This window comes from Alexandromys fortis, unplaced genomic scaffold, assembly GCF_014885135.2.
Source record: "Alexandromys fortis isolate MF-2015 unplaced genomic scaffold, M_Fortis_MF-2015_v1.1 scaffold_1, whole genome shotgun sequence".
Lineage (NCBI taxonomy): Eukaryota > Metazoa > Chordata > Mammalia > Rodentia > Cricetidae > Alexandromys > Alexandromys fortis.
Genome location: NW_026067927.1, coordinates 19,202,355 through 19,222,600, shown reverse-complemented (window position 1 = coordinate 19,222,600; position 20,246 = coordinate 19,202,355). Strand labels below are relative to the sequence as shown.

Sequence of the window (20,246 nt, the reverse complement as noted above, 5' to 3'; positions counted from 1 at the left end):
AAAGAGGGAGGAGGAGTGGGTGGGGGGAGGGATGGGGAGGAGAGGATGGAGGGAGGGGAAATTGTGATCAGTCTGGGAATTAATCAATTGTTTTAAAAAGGAAAGAAATGGTTACTAGATCATCCCTGGCACAGTTTGCTACAACTTTCTAAAGTTTTCCCACATTGTTCAGCATCTGCTAGTAATAGTTAACAGTGACAATATTCCAAAATTATACTCATTTCTCCCTAATTTTAAAAGAATATTACAGAAACTCAAAAATAACAGTATTTTCTATATTTCTGTTTTTTTAACCTATCAAAGCAGTAAATGCTCATAGTTTAAATTTTTGGCTGAAATGTATACTGTAACTAAAAAACACAGGTCAATTTTATATGCTACTTCTTACAAGAATTATGCAGACTTTATTTTTTAATAAGCATTTAATATATTTCAATATGGGAGGAAAATGGGATCATTTTATGTCAAACACTTTTAGGGTACATTTTACTCAATTAAATACTCAAGAACATGCTGCAGTTACCCCATGATGCTTCTCACAGACTGCTGACCAAGGACTGGCAACAACAGGTATTCTGATTGTTCACAATTATGAGACACCTCTGATTTGTCTCGGGAGTTCCCAAAAGATTTTGGTGGATCTTTCTTAGAATATACAGTAGTATAACAGACTTCTGTTTCAACCCCAGTCTCTCCACCTGGAAGGGCAGCTGCACGACTCATCCTCTGTGTTTTCTCTCATGGTGTTCCCTTAATAAAAATCTCTCAGTGCTACCTCTTTTCCAGCCAGTTGTTTCTCAAAAGGCCTGTACTAACACGATACATAACATCAAAAGTGAGCAACACCCTGGAAAATTAATATCTTCATTATTCAACCACTTTGTCAATCTATTTTGTGATAACTTAATATATTACACTAGACTATACTAATAGGCTCTGCAACATTTTATAATGAATTCGTGTGCCACACAAAGTTTGACTAGAAGTTATTAATTGCCTTTGAATTACAAATGATTAGTTCTCCATCTAGATCCATACCTTAGGTACATGTTAAATAAATGATCACTTATACTTCTGGGAGAATGAATTGATTTAGATTATGAAGTTCATTGCTCAGTTTGGATTTTAATCATAAGTTTTCATCAGGAATGATATACATTTGAATAATGTGAAATTTTAATAAAAACATTAGCATCAGTAATTCCACATGAATCTCCTACATGCATCTGAAAAAGTAAACAAATGCCATTCTGTAATTTTGTTAAGACAATCCTCCTCACAGGATGCCTCTCAATGTCCTAATTATTTCATAATATAGTTAACATGTTTCTACTTTCAATAGTATTATATCAGAAAGCCTGGCATTAAATTTGAAGATAAAATATGATGTCAATATCATCCATTACTTAGACTTGTGGGCACACATGCTACACATCTTACATATATGCCTCCTTTCATAACCTGATAAACACAAGAGCTCTTGAGATTGGGAACTATTTCATTCCTTTGACTATTTTCTATTACTTCATACTATTTTTGTGATATATCATGCACAGAAAACCATCTTGTCTTCTTGATATCAAGAATGTGATATTGGCTCATGTTTCCCCTCATTGTAAGTTTGCAGTCTAATAATAATACATTCTGAAACATGGGCACATTTTCATGCTGTCGGATGTAGACTTTTAGTTCTAGGGATAATGTTGCCTGTGTGCTCCCAGGCTTAGTGAAGCACTTCTCTGAGTCTAATAATCAACCAAGAGGTTTGCAATATACAGTCCTCAGCTCAGGGTGGAGCCCCACCCCTTACCTCCTTTCTCTTGTGCCTCATCCTGGATTTTTCTAGGGCTTTCATTTTTCCCCATCCATCTACCCCATGACAGAGTCACAGAGAAGATATTAGCCCCACATGTAAACCACCTTGGGCTGTATTGTTGCCATGGTTTTGTTGTGGCTGCTCCTTACAGTGGTTGAGCTGTCCTTATACCAATAATGTACCTTTAATTTAAATTTTATTTAAAATTTAATTTAAAAATAAATTATTATTAACCTGGCTCATTCACATAATTATGGAGCATGGCGTGATACTTCAATACATGTATACAGTAAGTTTTATTCAAATCAAGGGTCTAACATTTTCATTTTATTATTGTTTCGTTACACTTGGAGCCTGTGAACAATAATACACTGTGTTATTCTTTGTGGAATAAACAGTAGATTATTGTAAACTGTAGACACCCCACTGCGCTGTGGAACACTAAAGTTACTCCTTCAGTCTTGCTGCGTTTTAGCCCCGCCCCTTTCTCCACCTTTCCCAACCTCTCTTCATCTTTATTTTGAATTCAGATGGACTCTTTTGAGCATCCTCATACAAGAGCTGACCCTACAGCATTTGCCTTTCTGTATCTGGCTAACTTCCTTTAACATTATGACCTCCAGTTCTATCTAGTTTGCCCCAAATGACAGGATTTCATTCTTTCTCAAATTCTCTTTGGCTTCCTATGCGGTGCCGTCGCTATAAGTGGGATAAAACACTGTTGTTATGAAAAGAAATGATTTAACAACACCTTCTTTATGCATCCGAACCTAAATCACCAATTCATGAAGGACAGCACGCTCACCTCTACACTTGCCTGAGACGATAGAAACATTTCCCTGAAATAGGCATCGAGATTTCTCAAGGTCAAGTCGGAAAAATGTATTCTATCTTTAACTGAGAGCCGAACTCGTGTTTTGTTTTTCTTTTCTTTTGACTCCCCCTCCCCAATGGAAAGAGTTTATTGAAAAGGAATTCATAATTCACATTGAATTTTGGAAGGCCAAAGGAATGGAAGGGAGCAGTCAGTGGAGGAGAAGATGCATGGTGTTTTGTAAGTCGTAGCTGCAAGAATAGCAGGCAGCGTTTAGACCTCCGGAACAGATTTCTCATGATTTTGTTTAATCTCAGCTTGAAAAGTCCCAACATATAAATTAGTCTTTCAAACTGCATTCCAAGATTGTTAGTAAATACTTCAGTATCTACGTAGGCTGATGAATTTAAATATGCCCTGAAATCTGGGACAGTGACACCTAATAAAATTCACCATACTGACTTCAAACAGGAATGCCCTTAGTTAAGCAAGACTGCTAAGTTCTGTATTAACTCTAGTTCTGTGCTAGCTTAATAGCGATGAGCTATATGACAGGCACCGTAATTAAAGCCTGGTTAGGACATCTTAGGAAATCCTCCCTTTCCTTGTGTTCTGGACTAGTTTCCAGAGTGGGCCTAGATATTGTCCTGTTCACTTTTCAATACATTTGAAAATGTTTTTGATATTATAACAACATTTCTTCCTTCCCTTTTCTCCTTCCAAACCCTCTCATATGCCACTCCCTGCTCGCCTTCAAATTCACCATCTTTTAATTAATTGCTACTGCATGTGTCTATGAATATGCATAGGCATTTATATTCTTAAATATGACCTAGTCAGTCCATATAATCTTATGTACGTGTGTGTGTGTGTGTGTGTGTGTGTGTGTGTGTGTGTGTGTGGTTTCAGAGCTGACGATTTGACACTGGAGAATCAGTTGCCGTGCTTTCCCTAGAAAAGACCACTTTCTCAGCTTTCCTCAATAGCCTATAGTTTTTTGGGGGGGCTGTTCCCTGGCCATCTCCCCATGCCCAGGGGTATCATTCTTGTTCAGTTTTTAATTCTTTTGAGATAGGCTTTTTCTGTGCATGTCAGACTAGCTGTCAGTCAACTTACAATCCTCCTGCCTCAGTGACTTTCAAGTGTCAGTACCATATTGTATGCCACCACATTCAATGACGCACTGCTCTAAACACTTAAATTGTATTTGGTGTAACACTGGTAAGTATCCCCATGCAGAGGATCAAGGTACATATTGCTTTCTCTGCTAGTTATACATCTAGTCTAGGATCTGAGTCCATCTTAAAGCTACAAAATAAAGTAGAAACACAATCTTATATTCAGTGTGTTGGACTTTGAATATTCCTTAGAGCAAAGGATGTGTCAATCTTAAATAGTTAGATTAGATATGATATAAATAATTAACACTGTGCGACTCACTTAGAATATTCTAGTCATGTTTCCTAGCAACTAAGTTGTGTTGTGGATAGGTGTGTGTGTGTGTGTGTGATGGCCATTGAGATCCAGGATATTTCTGCTGCTTGGGAAAGAGGAGGACATAATTTTTGTGCTCATCACACTACCTGAAAGTCTATAAATATTTATCAACTTAGCTATTAACCTTCTCCAGGGCCAATATTTTGATCATTCACCCATGGGTTTAATCAAACATTCTCAGGATTTTAAGATGATGTACAGGGAACATAAGGAATGATTAATCCAGGTACAAACAACTTTCAAGGTCAAAAAATACAGTATTTCACCAGACAAAGTATTCTGGGTCGCTACCAAATATCAGAAGGTAATGAAAACCAAACAACAAGAAGCTCCCTTCTGTAAAACACCACGACTTATTAACATTCAGTTGTTCATTTATAAGTGAAAATAAATTATCTTTTGACTTCTCTGTTTTCATTTTAATCCTCGTTGGTAAGTGCATGTGTATTATGACATTTTACCGGCGATAGCATATAACTACTTTAACGCCACTACTATAAGAAATAATGCAAGTGAAAAAGAACTATAAGACACCTAGGTGTGCCTAAGCAAGTCTGTAAATAAAACACAGCAGATGAAATATGGCACAAAGCACAGCCGAAAGCATGTTCGTTAGCTGGAACTGCCTTCACCTCCCATTTCCTCTAGACATTGTTTCGTTTTCACTGTTAAGTAAAAGTCTGCATATTTTCAAAACGTCCTCATTACCTTCCTTGTTGTTATGATCAGATATTTGGCAGGAAGCACTTAAGAGAGGAAGGCTTGGCTTATAATTTAAGGACTACAGACCATCATGGAGAGATGGTGTGGTGGCGGAAGGTCTATGGTGGCTGTGGTATGAATTCACTCAGGACATCTAACTCGGCCATATCTTGGCAGAAAAGGAAAAGAGAGAGCAGGGAGTGGAGCTGAGCATTATAGCCTCAAATCTACCCCAAACAGTGCACATCTGTTTTCAAGTCTCTACATTCTAAAAGCGGTTATAATGCCATCAGCTGGAGATCAAGTGTACAAACATAAGCCTATGGTGATACATGACATTCAAGCAATAGAAGCTGATATATAGCCATTGCTACCTTGGTATTTTTGATGTAGGAAAAAATATCATGCTTCATTATTGTCTTAGTTAGGTTACTATTGCTGTGGCGAAACACCATAACCCAAAGCAACTTGGACAGGAAAGGATTTATTTCACTTACAGTTCCATAAAAAGCAATCAGGACAGGAACCTGAGGGCAGGAGCTGAGGCAGAGGCTACAAAGGGATGCTGCTTACTGGCTTGCTCCTCGTGACTTTCTCAGCCTGCTTTCTTATAGAAGTCAAGATCAGCAGCCCAAGCACGGCACCCACCTACAGTGGTATGGTCCCTCCTGCATTAATCACTAATTAAGAAAATGCCCTACAGACTTGCCAACAGCCTTATCTTATGGAGCATTTTCTTAATTGAGGTTCCCACCTCTCTGATGAGTTTAGCTTGTGTCAAGTTGACTACCCAGTACAACTACGACGATTGACACATGATCAAGATCAGTGTGGCCTTCCTATCAAAGAACGATAATTGTTATTTCATAAGAAACCACTACTCATGGTTACTTCCATCATCGATTGCTTCCCAACTGAAACAAGGCAAAGTATTCATTTTGACACGACGAGGTGTGTGTGTGTGTGTTCATTATGATTCATGTTTATCAATTTTGACTAAGAAGGAGATTTTTTCTTTTACTTACCTAGCATTCTGCCCAGTACCAGAGATTTGACTGCACTGAATTCTGTGCCTGACGACAAGTAAGTTTGTCTCCGTGTATTCTCATCAATCTATAAAATCATGACACAAAATATAGCCATCCAAATGACCATTGTTTTGTGTCAAAAAATGAGATGAAGGAAAGAAAAAAAAAGATAAGCACTTGTTAGTATGGTTCTATAATTGTTTAAGAAAGTGAAATTTAGAAATGTAGTCACTCAAAATCTGATCATTTTTAATATATTCACAGATACCCATTTATTCCACAACCTTTCCCCTTTATTACTTTACCTAGCTCTACCACATAAGAAACCCAAAATGGGTAAATCCAACAAAAAGATGTGATTTTTTTTTTACCTCAGTACTTTTCCTTAGCGTGGGGTTTTGACTGGAGTCATGCAGCTAAGAAATTTTGTTCTATGTAGAGCTGAAACATTAGTGGCTTTCTGAAAAAGTGCTTAGGTGAATAATTCCATTTTGCTGTGAATCACATCCTTTCTTCAAACTCATTCTGATATTTCCATCATTATTTTCTGTTGTAGAATGATTGCTGCATTTATACCCATCTAAAGTAAGTGGGTTTCCCAAGATGACTGATGGTCCTACCAGTAGGTCTCTGAGAAACTAGACATCATTTCCTCTCCGAGCGAAAGAAAACCAAGCAGAGCTTGGCATTTTAAACATCAGCTATTAATACTATCTCATATAGTTTTGTTAAAAACAAAATGGAAGGGTAAAATACATGACCGCATTTGATGATTTTGTCCTCAGCCTAATTTTATCTATAGAAGACCAAGGGAAAATGTCTTCATCGGGGTGATTCAGGACCATGTTTCTGCTCTAAGTGCCCCATGCCTGGATGTGGTGTGACCCCTGGAGAATGTCTATTACCTCCACAAAGACCATGGCTTCTTCTCTGGCAATCTGTATGTGGTGAAGCTGCCCATCTGCCATGCTCTTAAAGTCAAAGCTTAAAACATCAGGCTCTTGGTACTTATTTAGCTTGTACCTTATCTGCAAACTTCCTAAAGGAGAAAGAAGGTGCATATTAGTAAAAATACCATCTTAAAACAACTTAGGAAATGTTTGAATCCTTTTAATTTTTTTTTGATGAATTCACTTCTAGAAAAAGGTTCACTAACACTCATTGGGGTATGTCACCTAACACTAAGTCCTAGAAGTCAATTCCTAAGGGAAATTATAATATTTTCTAAATCAAGAGTAGACATATTGTCCTTAGCTTCATCTAAAATTTAACTCTGAAATCATAATGTGCAAACAATAACACCATCTTCCATCACAGAAAAAAATGAAAGTGCCAGTATTTACGCAGTGTCATGTATAATGTGATATTGCAATAACATTATTTTAATAGAACCTCATATTATTTTAAATATCCATCTCCCACACAGAAGTCCAACTGAGGGACAAAACTTTGAGCAGATGTAGATTTATACAAGATGAGACTCATTTCCAAGGGACCAGGAGTATAAACTTCGGAATGAAATTAAAGTGAAATGAACGACTTTTAGCCAAGTTTATTATTCAAATTAATAGTATTCAATTGCCTGCAGAGATTTAAATTAATTTGTTTCACAGAACTCCTCCTGAATTACCAGAAAAGGAAAAAAATATCCTCAATGTGCAGATAAACTCTGAGCTCGAAGCAAACACTGGAGGCACCCATGAAACGAAATTATTCCTATTGTAGCAATCAGCGCCCTTGGGCCACTTGATTTAAGTGAGGCGACACAGTTGCATATTTGAATGCCAGTTTATCTTTCTCACCTAGAGAATTCACTTCTAAAATATCCATCTTTCATCCACACACAGAACAGAGAAAAACAGTAGTAAGCATTTTCCGGTGACAAGATTTCTGTAGCAAACACATTCCAGAACCCACAAACCGTCACCCCGTACAAATACAGCAACCATTCTTACGACTACATTATCATCTGTTAGGACCAATAGGTCATCTCCTGAACATTTTTGTGCATAATACTGATCCATTAACACTCCTTGAATACATTTTATCTTTGATTAGAAGAAAATCTGTATTACATACAAGGAGACATTTTATTTTAAAGTAGAATACTAAAGCTGTATCAATAGTCATATAAAATACTTAAGAGCTCCTGGCAAAAAAACAAAATATAAATATATGGAGAGGTGACTCAGCAGTTAGGTAGACACTCTGCTCTTGCAGATGCCCTGGGTTTTATTCCCAGCACCCAGATCAGGCAGCTCACAACTTCCTGTAACTCTACACCAGTTCTGGGGAATTCAACCCAATGACTCTCACCACCAAGGACACTTGCACTTGAGCCTATAGACACACAGATACATACACATGAACACACAAATAATTAAAATATTAAACACATATAAACATTTTATAGAAACAAACAAAAAACTCACATAGTTGATACAAAATTACCAAAATTATAAAGATGTAAAAAAAAATGTTAAGTACTAAATGATCCTTTTAGAGGAATCTTTAAGATCCTACTCAAACTCAAAAAGAAGAGAAAACCTAAACATACTCAGTTTTTCTCCCTGTTCTAGATTAGAAGCCAGCATCCCAGATGGAACTGTATTCTACTGACCCGCTGTCCTAATCCAACTTTCCCTCTCCTCTAAAACACACTCACCATTTTTGGCGATGATAACTGAGAGGTACTCTTTATAAAAGGAACTCATGTACAGTAGCAAGCTTGGTGCCCGTGTTGTCCGGAAGCTAAATTTGATCATTTCTCTGCTCAGCTTCATGTCCCCATGAAACGAAGCAGCGTGGAAGCTGGAGTTTTTACTTAAGGAATAGTTTTCTTGAAAATTGTAAACCACCGAAGATCCAGATCCAAAGTAGGCAGAAATCTCTGAAATGATAGGCGGACTGACTGTGAAAAATTTAACAACCAAGGATCTTGTTCAAGTTACATTCATTGACATCTCAATGCTGTAAAATGAAGTACACAGCTAAGAGAAACAGTCCCAGGCTAAGATAACACAGCCAATGAATGGAGCTTTCACAATGGCTTGTGAAATGCCTTTATGTTAGAATGACATACAATTAATTCATTAGTCTGGCTTTACAATTGGAAGCTTAGCGCTCTCTTATGCAAGTTCACACATAAGCCATGCTTCTTGTCTTGGTCCTCCCTGAACATCTACTTTCTTATTTAAATTCTAACATCCATCTATTGCTTTGTAGGTACAATGCACGTATCCTCTCATGATAGGAAAATTGGAAGAGTGAGGACTTTCCCCCCTCCATTTCAATATCAATAAGCAGAAATACCTTAATTTTATATTAACTGCGTTCACATTTGATGCACACTACATAAAGAAGGTGAAGTCTAGCATTATTTGTGAGAGAGGTGCGTGCTTAGCATGTTTCAACAAAAGAAATTATGCAGCCCTTTTGAAATAATTTAACAAGTATAACATTTTACCTATAGAAGGTTAATATCTCAAATTTACATACATGTGTAGGCAGATACATGTGTATGGAAAAGGTCAGTGGTGATATTAGATTTGAATGCTTAGACTTTGTTCTCTTTGCTAGTATAAGCATCTGGTTGCTGATAGGTTTTGTAAACCGTGCTTACTGGGTCATAAAGCAATGCATTAGTACCCATCTCATTTTAGGTATTTTCAATATATTAATTGTATTATTTATAATATAACTTATATAGTATAATGTATGCATGTAGCATATCATTCCTGATTATATTTAGAAAGAACTGTAAATTTCAATTAGAAAATGAAGGAAAGTCATCCTCAAGAAGGGCTTAAATTCATCCTTCAGACCAAAAATGTCTCCCAGAATACTACCAGTGGTGGGTGATTATTACCACAATTGATTTCAAAGTCACAGGTTGTTCTTGGTAAAAGGCGATAACCCAAAAAGTGTAGTTTTTGCCAGGTTTTCATTAACTAACCCCTGGCGCTTTCTTTGCAAAGTTGCTTTGATTTGGAGCCAATTTCTTTTAGCTTCTTTCAAGAGAAGATTAAGAAGCCCAGAGATACTTCAACAAACTCAATGAATTTAAATTAATTGGATGTCGGTTTTCTTCTATGAAAAACTATGAGAGTATAATATGTGTCTGTATATTCAGAGAAGGTGATCCAGATAGTTACTACTACACTCTGCTCTCTTTTTCTTCGGTGGCATAGATTGGTGAATAAGAGAAGCAGCAAATAAATTCCCTGCTGTTTTCATTCGCTGGCAGATATTCATTTTATCACACACCAAGTATCAGAGTGTCACTATTTCCTTATGCATCAGTATTTGGTAGAAAATATTTGTTTGAATGAGAAAAATAAATACACATATTTATTATTTAGGTTTTCGCATTGCTGAACGTGCTCACCCAAAAAAGCAATACCCTCTGGAGCGTATTAGATGTGTTAAATGTTTTAAAACCAAGAACTGCTCCATAGGACAGGTTGTTGACATCCCTGTTCTTTAAACACATTAATAGTAGACAAAGCAAAAGTAGATTAATGGCTAGCATTGAAGACACCTAAAGGCTACTTGTAGCACGATTAGTCAAAACTCAGAGACAGATATTTGGGTTTAACCTGAAGGTCAGAAAAGCAAAACATCCAGCCACTCTCCCTTACCCCTACCCCAGTCTGAAATGGTAGTCCTGCCTCCAGGAATCCTCAGAATTAGACTGTTTCTAAGAGCTGTTTCCTCCCATCTTATATCCCTCTCTAGTTCTAGAATTAAAAACATGCACCACTACTGCCCTGTTTCTATAGCAAACTAGTGTGGCTACTGGGAATAAAGGTGTATGTCACCACTGCCTGTCTGTAAGGTTGACCAGTGGAGGTGTTTTACTTTCTATTCTTCAGGCAAGCTTCATTTACTAAAATACAAATGAAATATTACTACAGCTACTATTTGTGACTATTTAAGAATAGACAAGTATTTTTTTCAGAACTGAGTTCAAGGTCCAAGGATTAATATATGATTGGCATACAATAACAACTTTTCAAAAAAATATGTTAATACACACACACACACACACACACACACACACACCTGCCAGGTGTCTTATTCACAGGCATACAAGCTCAAAGCACACCTACCATTGGAGCAGAATGGTCCTGCATAGGCAGAGGAAGAACAGTCACAGAAGAAACCACTGGGCTTTTCTCTGCACTTTCCTCCATGGCGACATAACTTTCCATAGCTACCACAGTGTCCTCTGCAACCTGGCTGCACCCCAGGGGTCACTGTGGCTCTTTCTTCCAGATCCAGGGCTATTCCATTCAACTGAAGAGACCTGATGCATCCTAAGAAGCCCCTCTGCCGGGTGGCGGTCCCACCTACAAGGAAAACACTACAGATGCGAACATGTTCCTTCACTTAAAGACCAAACAAATAAAGGACCCAATGAAGAAGAGGAAAACCTGTGATCAGATGTTAGAGAACTGAGCAGCAGGATAAGAGGAGAATTGAAAGCTGTGAAAGACAACTGTTGATAAACACTAGCACTCAGAAAGATGCTCCACAAATTCTACTCTTTGAACTTTGGATTGCTTCTTTTTCTCTTGTTTCTTCTGGGGATCAAATCTAGGTACTCATACTTACCAGAAAAGTTCTCTGTCAAAGAGCCATGCCTAACTCCACACACTTGTTTCTGAAAATTATTTATTGAGCTTCACACTGGAGAAGCCATCTTTCCCCATCTCTTTATTTCAAAGAACAAAATTAGGACTATGCTTCATCTTCATTCCAAATAACAATGTGTATTGTCATGGTTGTGTGCTTTTGCTTTTTGTTTTAGTGGGTTGTTATTTCCTTTTTAAAAAAGTATATGTGTATGGGCATGCATGTTTGTGTATGTGTATATAGATATGAACACACATACATGTACGCATATATTCATGGTATGTACAAATATACTTAAAATCTTGATCTTCATTAGTCTGATAATTTAATTTGACAAGTATACCTTAGGAATACTTAGTAATACATTCATAGGGATGGGTTTTTACTTAATATCCACCAAAAGGTGATTATTGAGTATTATTTTATTACTTTTCTTGTGCTTTTTAGTATATTTTACATTTTCTTACAAGTTTACCTAATATTCACTGTTTTGTACTTGAGTCTAATTTTAAGAGAACTTGGAAAGGAAACTGATGAGGGAATAGTGGTGCAATAGTGGTAACCATTTTGGTAGGAACCAATAGCTCTCCAGCCAACAACCTCTGGATGATAAAGTTATGAATCTTAAGAGAGAATCTATTACCATCACTTTACTAGACTTCCATTGTTCCTAATTTATAACTGCATTCTAAAACTCATATTTATTCCCACAGAGAAGTGAAGTTCTCAACTCACATCAAAAAAAAGCTTCTCTGTAACAAATGGATAATATTACAGAAAACCACAGGTCATAATGCAGAGATCATCAGATGGTGTGGAGCCCAGACCCAGTGGATAAACATCAACTATATCTCTAACACCTTAGGCTCAGGTAACATCACAGAAAAGGGGGAGTGAGAGATTGTCAAAGTCATGGTACAAGGAAGTCTTTGAGATTGTGTTTCTTAGAAACCACAGGGAAGTTACATCTATGATACCTCAATAGGACTGTCCAAAAAAGACCTGGACATAGCTGCCTCTCAATCTAACAGTAACCCATAGACCCTCACTGTTGTCAGCGATTCAACATTATTTGGTGCAGATTTTTAAAGAAGTCAAAAAATTATTATCTATGGAGTTTTACGTCGCAACAGTTTGCTCTGTATATATCCCTTTATCTGAATACACATCAGACAGGCTACTTCAGTCACTGCTACATAGCACATAGAAACAAATGCTTGACACATCACAACTGTGCAACAACCAGTCACTACTGTATTCACCCTTCCATTCACTCCTTCAATCACATAATATCAGAGTGGGAGATGGGTACTCCTCCCCGAATTGAGGAGGGTCAGCTTTTGACCCATAGAGATGCTTGGGTCTCTGAGATAAAGAATGAAGGCCAAAATCAAAGAGCATTTCTGAATAAGTTCGTAATAGCTTATTAATGAGAGATTGTGAAGAGTGAGTTGATAAGAATGTTTACCTTCAGGAGCATTCACACTACTTAGAAATCAAATTTATAGATGCAATGACCTCTATCCAGATTGCTTTAAACAAAATTTTAATATAAATTCAAACTTCATTTTATGTCATGCATGCCTCTACAGCAAAGGACACATAGTGCTTCAGATGGCCTGGGCCAAATTTGTCACCTGTAACTTCAGAGGGACTAGAGTGGGATATAGAGCCCAACAGCTTCCAGAGTTCAGTTTTCAATATTATCAAGTCCATTGAATTGAGACATGGAGAACACCTCAGGGTGTGTTTGGGAGGATGTTTCTAGGAAGTAAGAACTAAGAGGGAAGACACTCCCTGAATGTGGGTGGCACAATACTATAGGTAGTAAGGGACTATATATAGAATAAGAAAAGGGGAAAACCATTTTGAAATCTCTCTCTCTTTCTCTCTCATATACTATATTTAGTCATTGAACCTAGAGTTCCTTAGCTATTATTTATGTTATTAGGAGAACAGAGACAAAGCCCTAGGCATTCTTTTTGGGTATGTCAAAGAAGGTTTTGATTTTATCCAAAATTTTAGAACAGCTAACAATCTTTGTGTTTAAATGCTACCAAATTTGAACAATCTTCTGCAATTCTCAAAGTCTCTCCCCTGCCCATGTTCTTAGGACATTTCTCTTTTTTCTACATCAAGTTGCTATTCATCTTGGCTTCATACCTGCCTAACTTACCTATTTGCTAACTTAACTCAGTAAACACCTGAGGCTTAATCTCTTTGCCCACAATTCTTCTGGCATTCTTACTAGATTTTAGAGTTTTCTTACCATCTATGCCAAATTACCCTTGGCATGGGAACCTTTTGGAGGGGCTAGAGCTTCATCTTGGGTGTAATTTAATTCCTTCACGTTACATTATATAAAACCATAGGGTACATATTTCATAGCATACACTAATGGAAAATCACCTTGTTTTGTCTGTTGCTATATGATATCACTGTAAATCGGGGGATTCTTCAATTCTTCTAATAGCATAAATAACTAAGCAACTATAGGTTCCACAACTAAATATAGTCCATTTTCATTTATTCTAACTAATTTTTCTTACTTATTTTGCATTAAGAAAAGTTAGAGACATATAGACACTTGTGGGTATAATGAGGAAATAACAGAATAAACACATTTAGTTTAAAATATGTGTGGTCATTATCTCAAGGCAGTCTTACTTCTCCCAACTTCAAAATTAGGTCAAAGAAGAAAACATTTCCATTTTCTTCTTAGGTCATCTTTGGTATGAACTGTGTTTATATTCTCTGTGCCTTATTGAGCAGTTCTTTGTGGGATCCCATATCTGATACTGGAAATATGAAAAGTATATGTATTTGATCCTGTTTTCATAGAGCTAATAGTTTGCTAATATATTCAGAGAGAAATGTTCACAATTACTACCTGATGCTAATGTATATACAGAAATAAACACTAGCATAATACTACAGTATAGAGTAACTAACAGAAAACATATTAACATATATGTGTATACATATATAATATGAAATACAATAAAAGTATTGTCATAGTAATGAACATCTAACTTTGAAACTAGAACTTCTTAATTCCACACTTTCAAAGAGTTTAATGTTTACCTAATAAACTCATTTTAATGCTACCTTTATTGAAAACATCATATCTAATTAGACATAACTGCATTGCATGTGTTTGAAGATTTGTAACTGGACCATTGGGTTTCCAGTCAGTCACAGAACTCTTCTGAGAAGCATGTCTCATGTAGATAGGATTGGCCTTGAAAGCTTAATTAAAGATTGCCGTGCCTTTCCAGGGTTAGAGTATGTCCAATTAAAATGAGCTGTGGTTTGATTAATTGATTCTGGATGTTTCTGCTGAGCTATTTTGTTGGGAACTATCTTCCAATTAATTTTCTATCAATTTACTTGCCATGCTGGATGAGACATAATGAATTCCGGAACTTTACAAACACTGAGTAGCTTGTGCCGCGAATGAATAACCTTTCTGTGTGATTGAATTTAACTGAATCATTCAACACGCATGACAATACCAAGGTCTCATACCAAAATACCTGGCTAGGTGTTGAGTGGGAAATGAATTAGGAATACCTGTTGGTTTTATCCTTCCAACACATTTGTAGTTCTCAGAAAATTCTTCTAAGTGACAAGTGTTTGTGTCACAGAATCGGAGCCAGCTCTTTCATGGGCCAATTTCCCATTACTTGTGGCAAGAAGAACTTTGAGATTAAATTTTGATTGTTTTAAAAGACAAACTATTCACACGCTCTCCTCGAATATTGTTGAGGATAACGAGAACAACTTCATTGCCCCAGCATCCTTAGAGACTGAAAGAGCTCACGATTGCTATCCGTGTCTTTAAATGCAAGCCTATAAAAATGATAGGCTCCCTCTGATCTTGACACTGTGGTAGAGGAAGACAAATCAAGTCCCAGCCACAAGCCCATCTAGAGCAAGAAATCAGCAGGGCATACAAGCTGGGCTCAGAACCACGCCAGGGGTTAGAAGTGCTTGGAATCTAGAGCCTGATCCCAGCACAGCGTCCCAGGGGAAGACAGCCCTGCAGAAACAGTGATCTGAACTACAGAAGAGTGCCATGCTAGAAGCTTATCTTTAGTTATGTCAAATAGTGATCTTAATTGTACAGAGTTCCAGGATCATGGAAGGAACGAGATTCATTGTTTCCCATGCTCAAAGAACTACTGTGGTTGAATGAAGCAGTCTGTATAAGAAAGACTGTCATCGGCAGAATGTCCGGTCTCTTGCCTGAACCAAACATGGTCCAGTGGGTATTGCTCTGGCAAAGAGCAAGTCACTTAAGTCACTTTGGTTTCTTTGCCTAAATCATGGCTCACTGTATTGAACATATAGAGTATATTTCAAAGAAATGAGCTGTTAGCAGTTTCAGGCACATAGTTGTATGCTCTACTCTTAAGATTTTGTGTTCGGTCAAGGGTCGTTAAGGTCTTCCCATTGAAGATAGAAAAGTCCACTCAGAGGTTTTCAGACAGATAATGAAAAAAGGAAAGAAATAAAATTTCTAAAACATATGATATGAACACACAAAAGAAATACAACCTTAGTTTTACTGTATTTTTAATGAGGAAACACAATTACTATCAAAGAAAATTAGACTGAAATGAAAATTATTACAATAAAACTATTTGATAGTCTCTTACCATGACTATATTTTAGCATATCAAAAATGAAAGTCCAAAAAGAAAATATGAAGAATGTGTCATAATTAATAACTTGCATTTTCAAGGCACTTTTAACAATATAAAAATATGTATTCATAAGAATCTAGAAGATATTAATGATAAGCTTATATGACAAAGACTTATCCAAAACAGGGAAGGAATTTTTAAAAAATTACTATTTAAAAGAAGGGTGACCCGGTAAAAAATGAGAAACAAATACGAATAGCCACCTCATAAACTGTATAACTCTTGTGATCAATGGAGACATGGCTACATCACCTGGTCAATCCATGCAAGTTCTATGATCAAGTAATTATAGTCTTTCATATTCGCCCAGCAGAATGCAAGCACACGTTCATTTTCTCCCTCAAACTTACAAGGAAAAATTTGTAATATCCAATCTTGAAATTACTAAAGAAATATATCTTTGCATTGGTTACTTTGGATTTCCCAAAAGATCACAAGAGATACACTTGTACAGAGAACCAATATAAAGAACTACAGCTTGCAGCCTCAATGTGCTTCGTATACTGATTCCAGTATCAACCGTTGTGTGGGACATTTAGAGACTGCTTGCACCATGTGTTTGCTGATTTGATGCAATCCAAATGTGACATAAATGACTCCTCCCTAAGTCAGGGGTCCTTCCTTCCACCCCTCGTCCCCGACTATTCAAATGGAGTTTAACTTGTGTGGAAACTTGTCAGTGAAAGAATTTAGACAGGAAACGAAAATTGCAGAGCTGGTTGAATGAAAATCAATTCAGGCCTAATTTAAGAAGCTTCTGGGGGTAAAAATGCTGAGTTTACAAACCGAAATAGAAAATGACCACTGTCACATTGCAGTTTAAAAAAAAAAATGATTGATTCTTTTCTCCCCATCATTTCCGTGGTCAGGGAACATTGGTGAGCGCAAGCAGCAGTGACCTTTATCCCTTTGTCTCGGTGTTCTATCAAGGTCAAGGACAAAGGCTCAACACGCCTAGCATCTTCAGCCTCCCCGAGGTGATGAGCAGCATTTCTGAGCAGGATGGTGTAAGGTGTTTCATGAATCACACACATGTGCACACATGCACATCCAGAGACCAAGTGAAAGAATAAGAAAGAGGTGGTTAAGACCTTCTGCCTCAATTAAGAACAAGAATGGAGAGGGACAGGCTGAAGACATGGCTTGGTGATAGATCACTTGACTTGCATGCTCAAGGACCTGGGTTCAAATCCACGCATCATCAAATAAAGAGAGTTGGGGCTGAGAACACATGAATCATCATTTTTTCATTATCAGAAGCAACCTGATATGATGTTTGGGAGTTTTGAGAAGAAAGTCTGTCCTATTGATGCTGTAGTTTCCAACCTAATTATCATACACTTGCTCCAAAAAGTTTTGTTCATGTTTATCCCTCCTCCAGTGAGAACAGCATCTCGGAGTCACATTAGGTGAAGATAACCATTCTGACATTACCTAAGCCAGCCTGTTTCTCGCCTCTTAGCGTAGAACACCTCTGCTTGTATCCATCACTACCTGAGTTCAGTTTCAGTTGTCACAAACAACTGTTGCCCGGGCAGCTCACAACTTTCAGGTGTTTTATCTGTCTATTCTACTGGTTTTCTTCGGAAGTGAGGGCACTGCTCTCGCTTCAAATTCTGCTCTGTAGTGCAAACACACTGTCTGGTTGGTCTTCAGAGGCAGGGGTGGGGCAAACAATTGGCTAAACACATTTAATTCTTTTATGCTATCTCAATACAACCGGCCACTGCGAAGAGCTGATGAAAACTTTCAATATTTGAAAATTTTAAAATCTCATATGCATGTAAAGTCAATGAATACTGTCTGCATCCTGGTCCGTGAAAAGGAGAAAACGATTGGTCAAATTAAGAATACATTGGGAGATCTGCAACTTCTATTTGTGTGTGTATATATGTATGTATATATATATATATATTTAGTTAACAACAAGAAACAGCTTCCAAAAGGCTATTGAAATTTCTTGCATTTCAAGTAGATGAAGCAACTCTAACTTCCTACAGACTTGTGTCCATGCAAGAGGCACTTTTGCAGCTAAATGCTGGACTGGTGAATAAATCACTCTCAGACTACACCTAAGTTAGACTTCCACTTTTTTCATGTGTCTAAGCTTGGGCTTCCACATGAATGTGAATACTTTTATTTTCTCCACTCTCCACCCTTAAAGGATCTTTATTAGAATAAAGCCATGCTGAAAGCTGCAGCCCTACTTTCCACAATCATGTTGACTTCGCTAGTTTGTCCCTACACCCAAATATAAATGACAGTCATTATGCACACTTGAAAATACTGATTAGTCATAATCATTCCTATGATGGATGGATGAACTACAAATTAAACTCTCGAACTTGTAAGTAAAGGGTATTAAATTACCCTTTAAAATTTCAACCAGAAAATCAATTACATTGTATTAATGCAGAGATTCTCAGTCACCCATATAACCACCAACTCTGAGGAGGGAAGGAGACTTAACTCTCATATTTATTAGTATGCAAAGCAAGAGTTCCCAAGCAAACGGACCCGTGACACATAACGTGTGTTAAACACACTCTATGAATGGAAAAGCCAGGTTTCCTGATGAGCATATGACCATAGCACTGGTGGGATTTTGTTGACGGGGAGGAAGGCTGTGAGATGTTTTCGCAGCTCTCCTCCAATAGACTGGCCCTTATTGGAGATGTGAGGCCAGGGAACAACTTTAATCACTGCCATGAATTCAAATAAAGGGAGAGAAAAGAAAACTCACATGAAAATGAAATTGAAAACTCAAATGAAATTGAAAACTAGGAAGCATTATGAGGAACCCAGAGACCTACAAGGAAGCACCTTACAAGTGAGAATTTCGTTATGGGAAAGTCAACAAATGCTGACAGTAACAGCCAATCAATCTGTTTGCAAGTTGTAAGCAGCTACGTATGAAACGTGTTCCTGCAGTGCTTCAACGCATCTATGTCAGCTGGGGCTGCTGAGAGCTGTCGTGCAGATCTGCAATAGCCTGCTCCCACTGGTTTCCTTCCGTCCACTTCCCTTGTGGCAGTAAATGGGAATTAGAGAAAGAAAGAAAGAAGCTAGGTCTTGGCATCCCTTACTACTAGATGCGTATTCCTTGCAAGGGCCTGCTGTGTTCCACTGTATAGCTCAACCTGGCTTCCCGCCGCGTTCCCTCACATTCATTCTTTCCAGCCACATCAGTTTATTCCTGTTCCTGAGCTCTGTTGCACTCACGATCACCACTTAGGAGTCTACCATTGAGAACTTCATCTCTAGTCTGCTTCCTCTGGGCTCAACTCAAGGGTTAACATCTCCCCACACCCCAGTTTGAAATGGAAACTCCCAACACTAATCAATGCCCGACACACACACTTCTCCAGGTTCCATTTCTACTTTACTATTTTTCATCATTGAGGTATACATGTGTGTGTGTGTGCATGTGTGTGTGTGCATGTGTGTGGTGTACACGCATATATAAACATGTATAAATACATATGTACCATATCTTCCTTTCATTCTCACCATTGACTACTCTTACCTCCTCTACCGAAATACACTCATAGGGCCGCAGAGGACTTTTTGCTCATAGCAAGTGCTTCATTAAACCCCCTCTAATTACTGCTGATTTTTTGCTAGTATGCCACCCACTGAGCTCTAATTCAGTGTAACCTTTTTAATTATAATTTGTCTCTCATGGAGTCTGCCTGTAAGGCAAAAACTCTTTATTGGCAAACCTAAAAAAAATAATAAGAAAGAAAGATATATCGTGATTTGTTTGATAGGGTATTGTAAATTGGAAGACTAATATTTTGTGTGTGCGTCTTGTTATGTGAACTAGAAAGCTGTCTTCTCCTGGGAGTGGTCTGCTCGGTGATAGGCAGAGCAACAAAAGCAGCCCCTTAGGTGGCATTTTGATAGTCAGGTATCATTATACTACATCATGTCATTGTATCCCCAGTTACCTATAAGTACAAATGAAGATCTTAATTCATTGAAAATAGAACTTTTTTTTTTTTTTGGCAGAGATCTATTTTCCCCCACTGCCTTTGATTTAA

The 20,246-nt window shown here is 37.5% G+C and overlaps 1 protein-coding gene across 6 annotated transcripts in view; it reads right to left on the bottom strand.

Moving 5' to 3' along the window:
• Cntnap4 (contactin associated protein family member 4) overlaps window positions 1-20,246 on the bottom strand; it is a 274,903-nt gene that overhangs the window by 16,372 nt on the left and 238,285 nt on the right. For 5 of the 6 annotated variants that reach the window (XM_050144152.1, XM_050144155.1, XM_050144156.1 and 2 more), the window contains 4 exons: window positions 10,969-11,208; window positions 8,523-8,747; window positions 6,763-6,896; window positions 5,855-5,942 (listed from right to left, as the gene is read on the bottom strand). In XM_050144152.1, the coding sequence (XP_050000109.1) occupies window positions 5,855-5,942; window positions 6,763-6,896; window positions 8,523-8,747; window positions 10,969-11,208 (687 nt within the window). The remainder of the gene's footprint in view (window positions 1-5,854; window positions 5,943-6,762; window positions 6,897-8,522; window positions 8,748-10,968; window positions 11,209-20,246) is intronic. The other variant, XM_050144157.1, reaches the window with a different exon arrangement.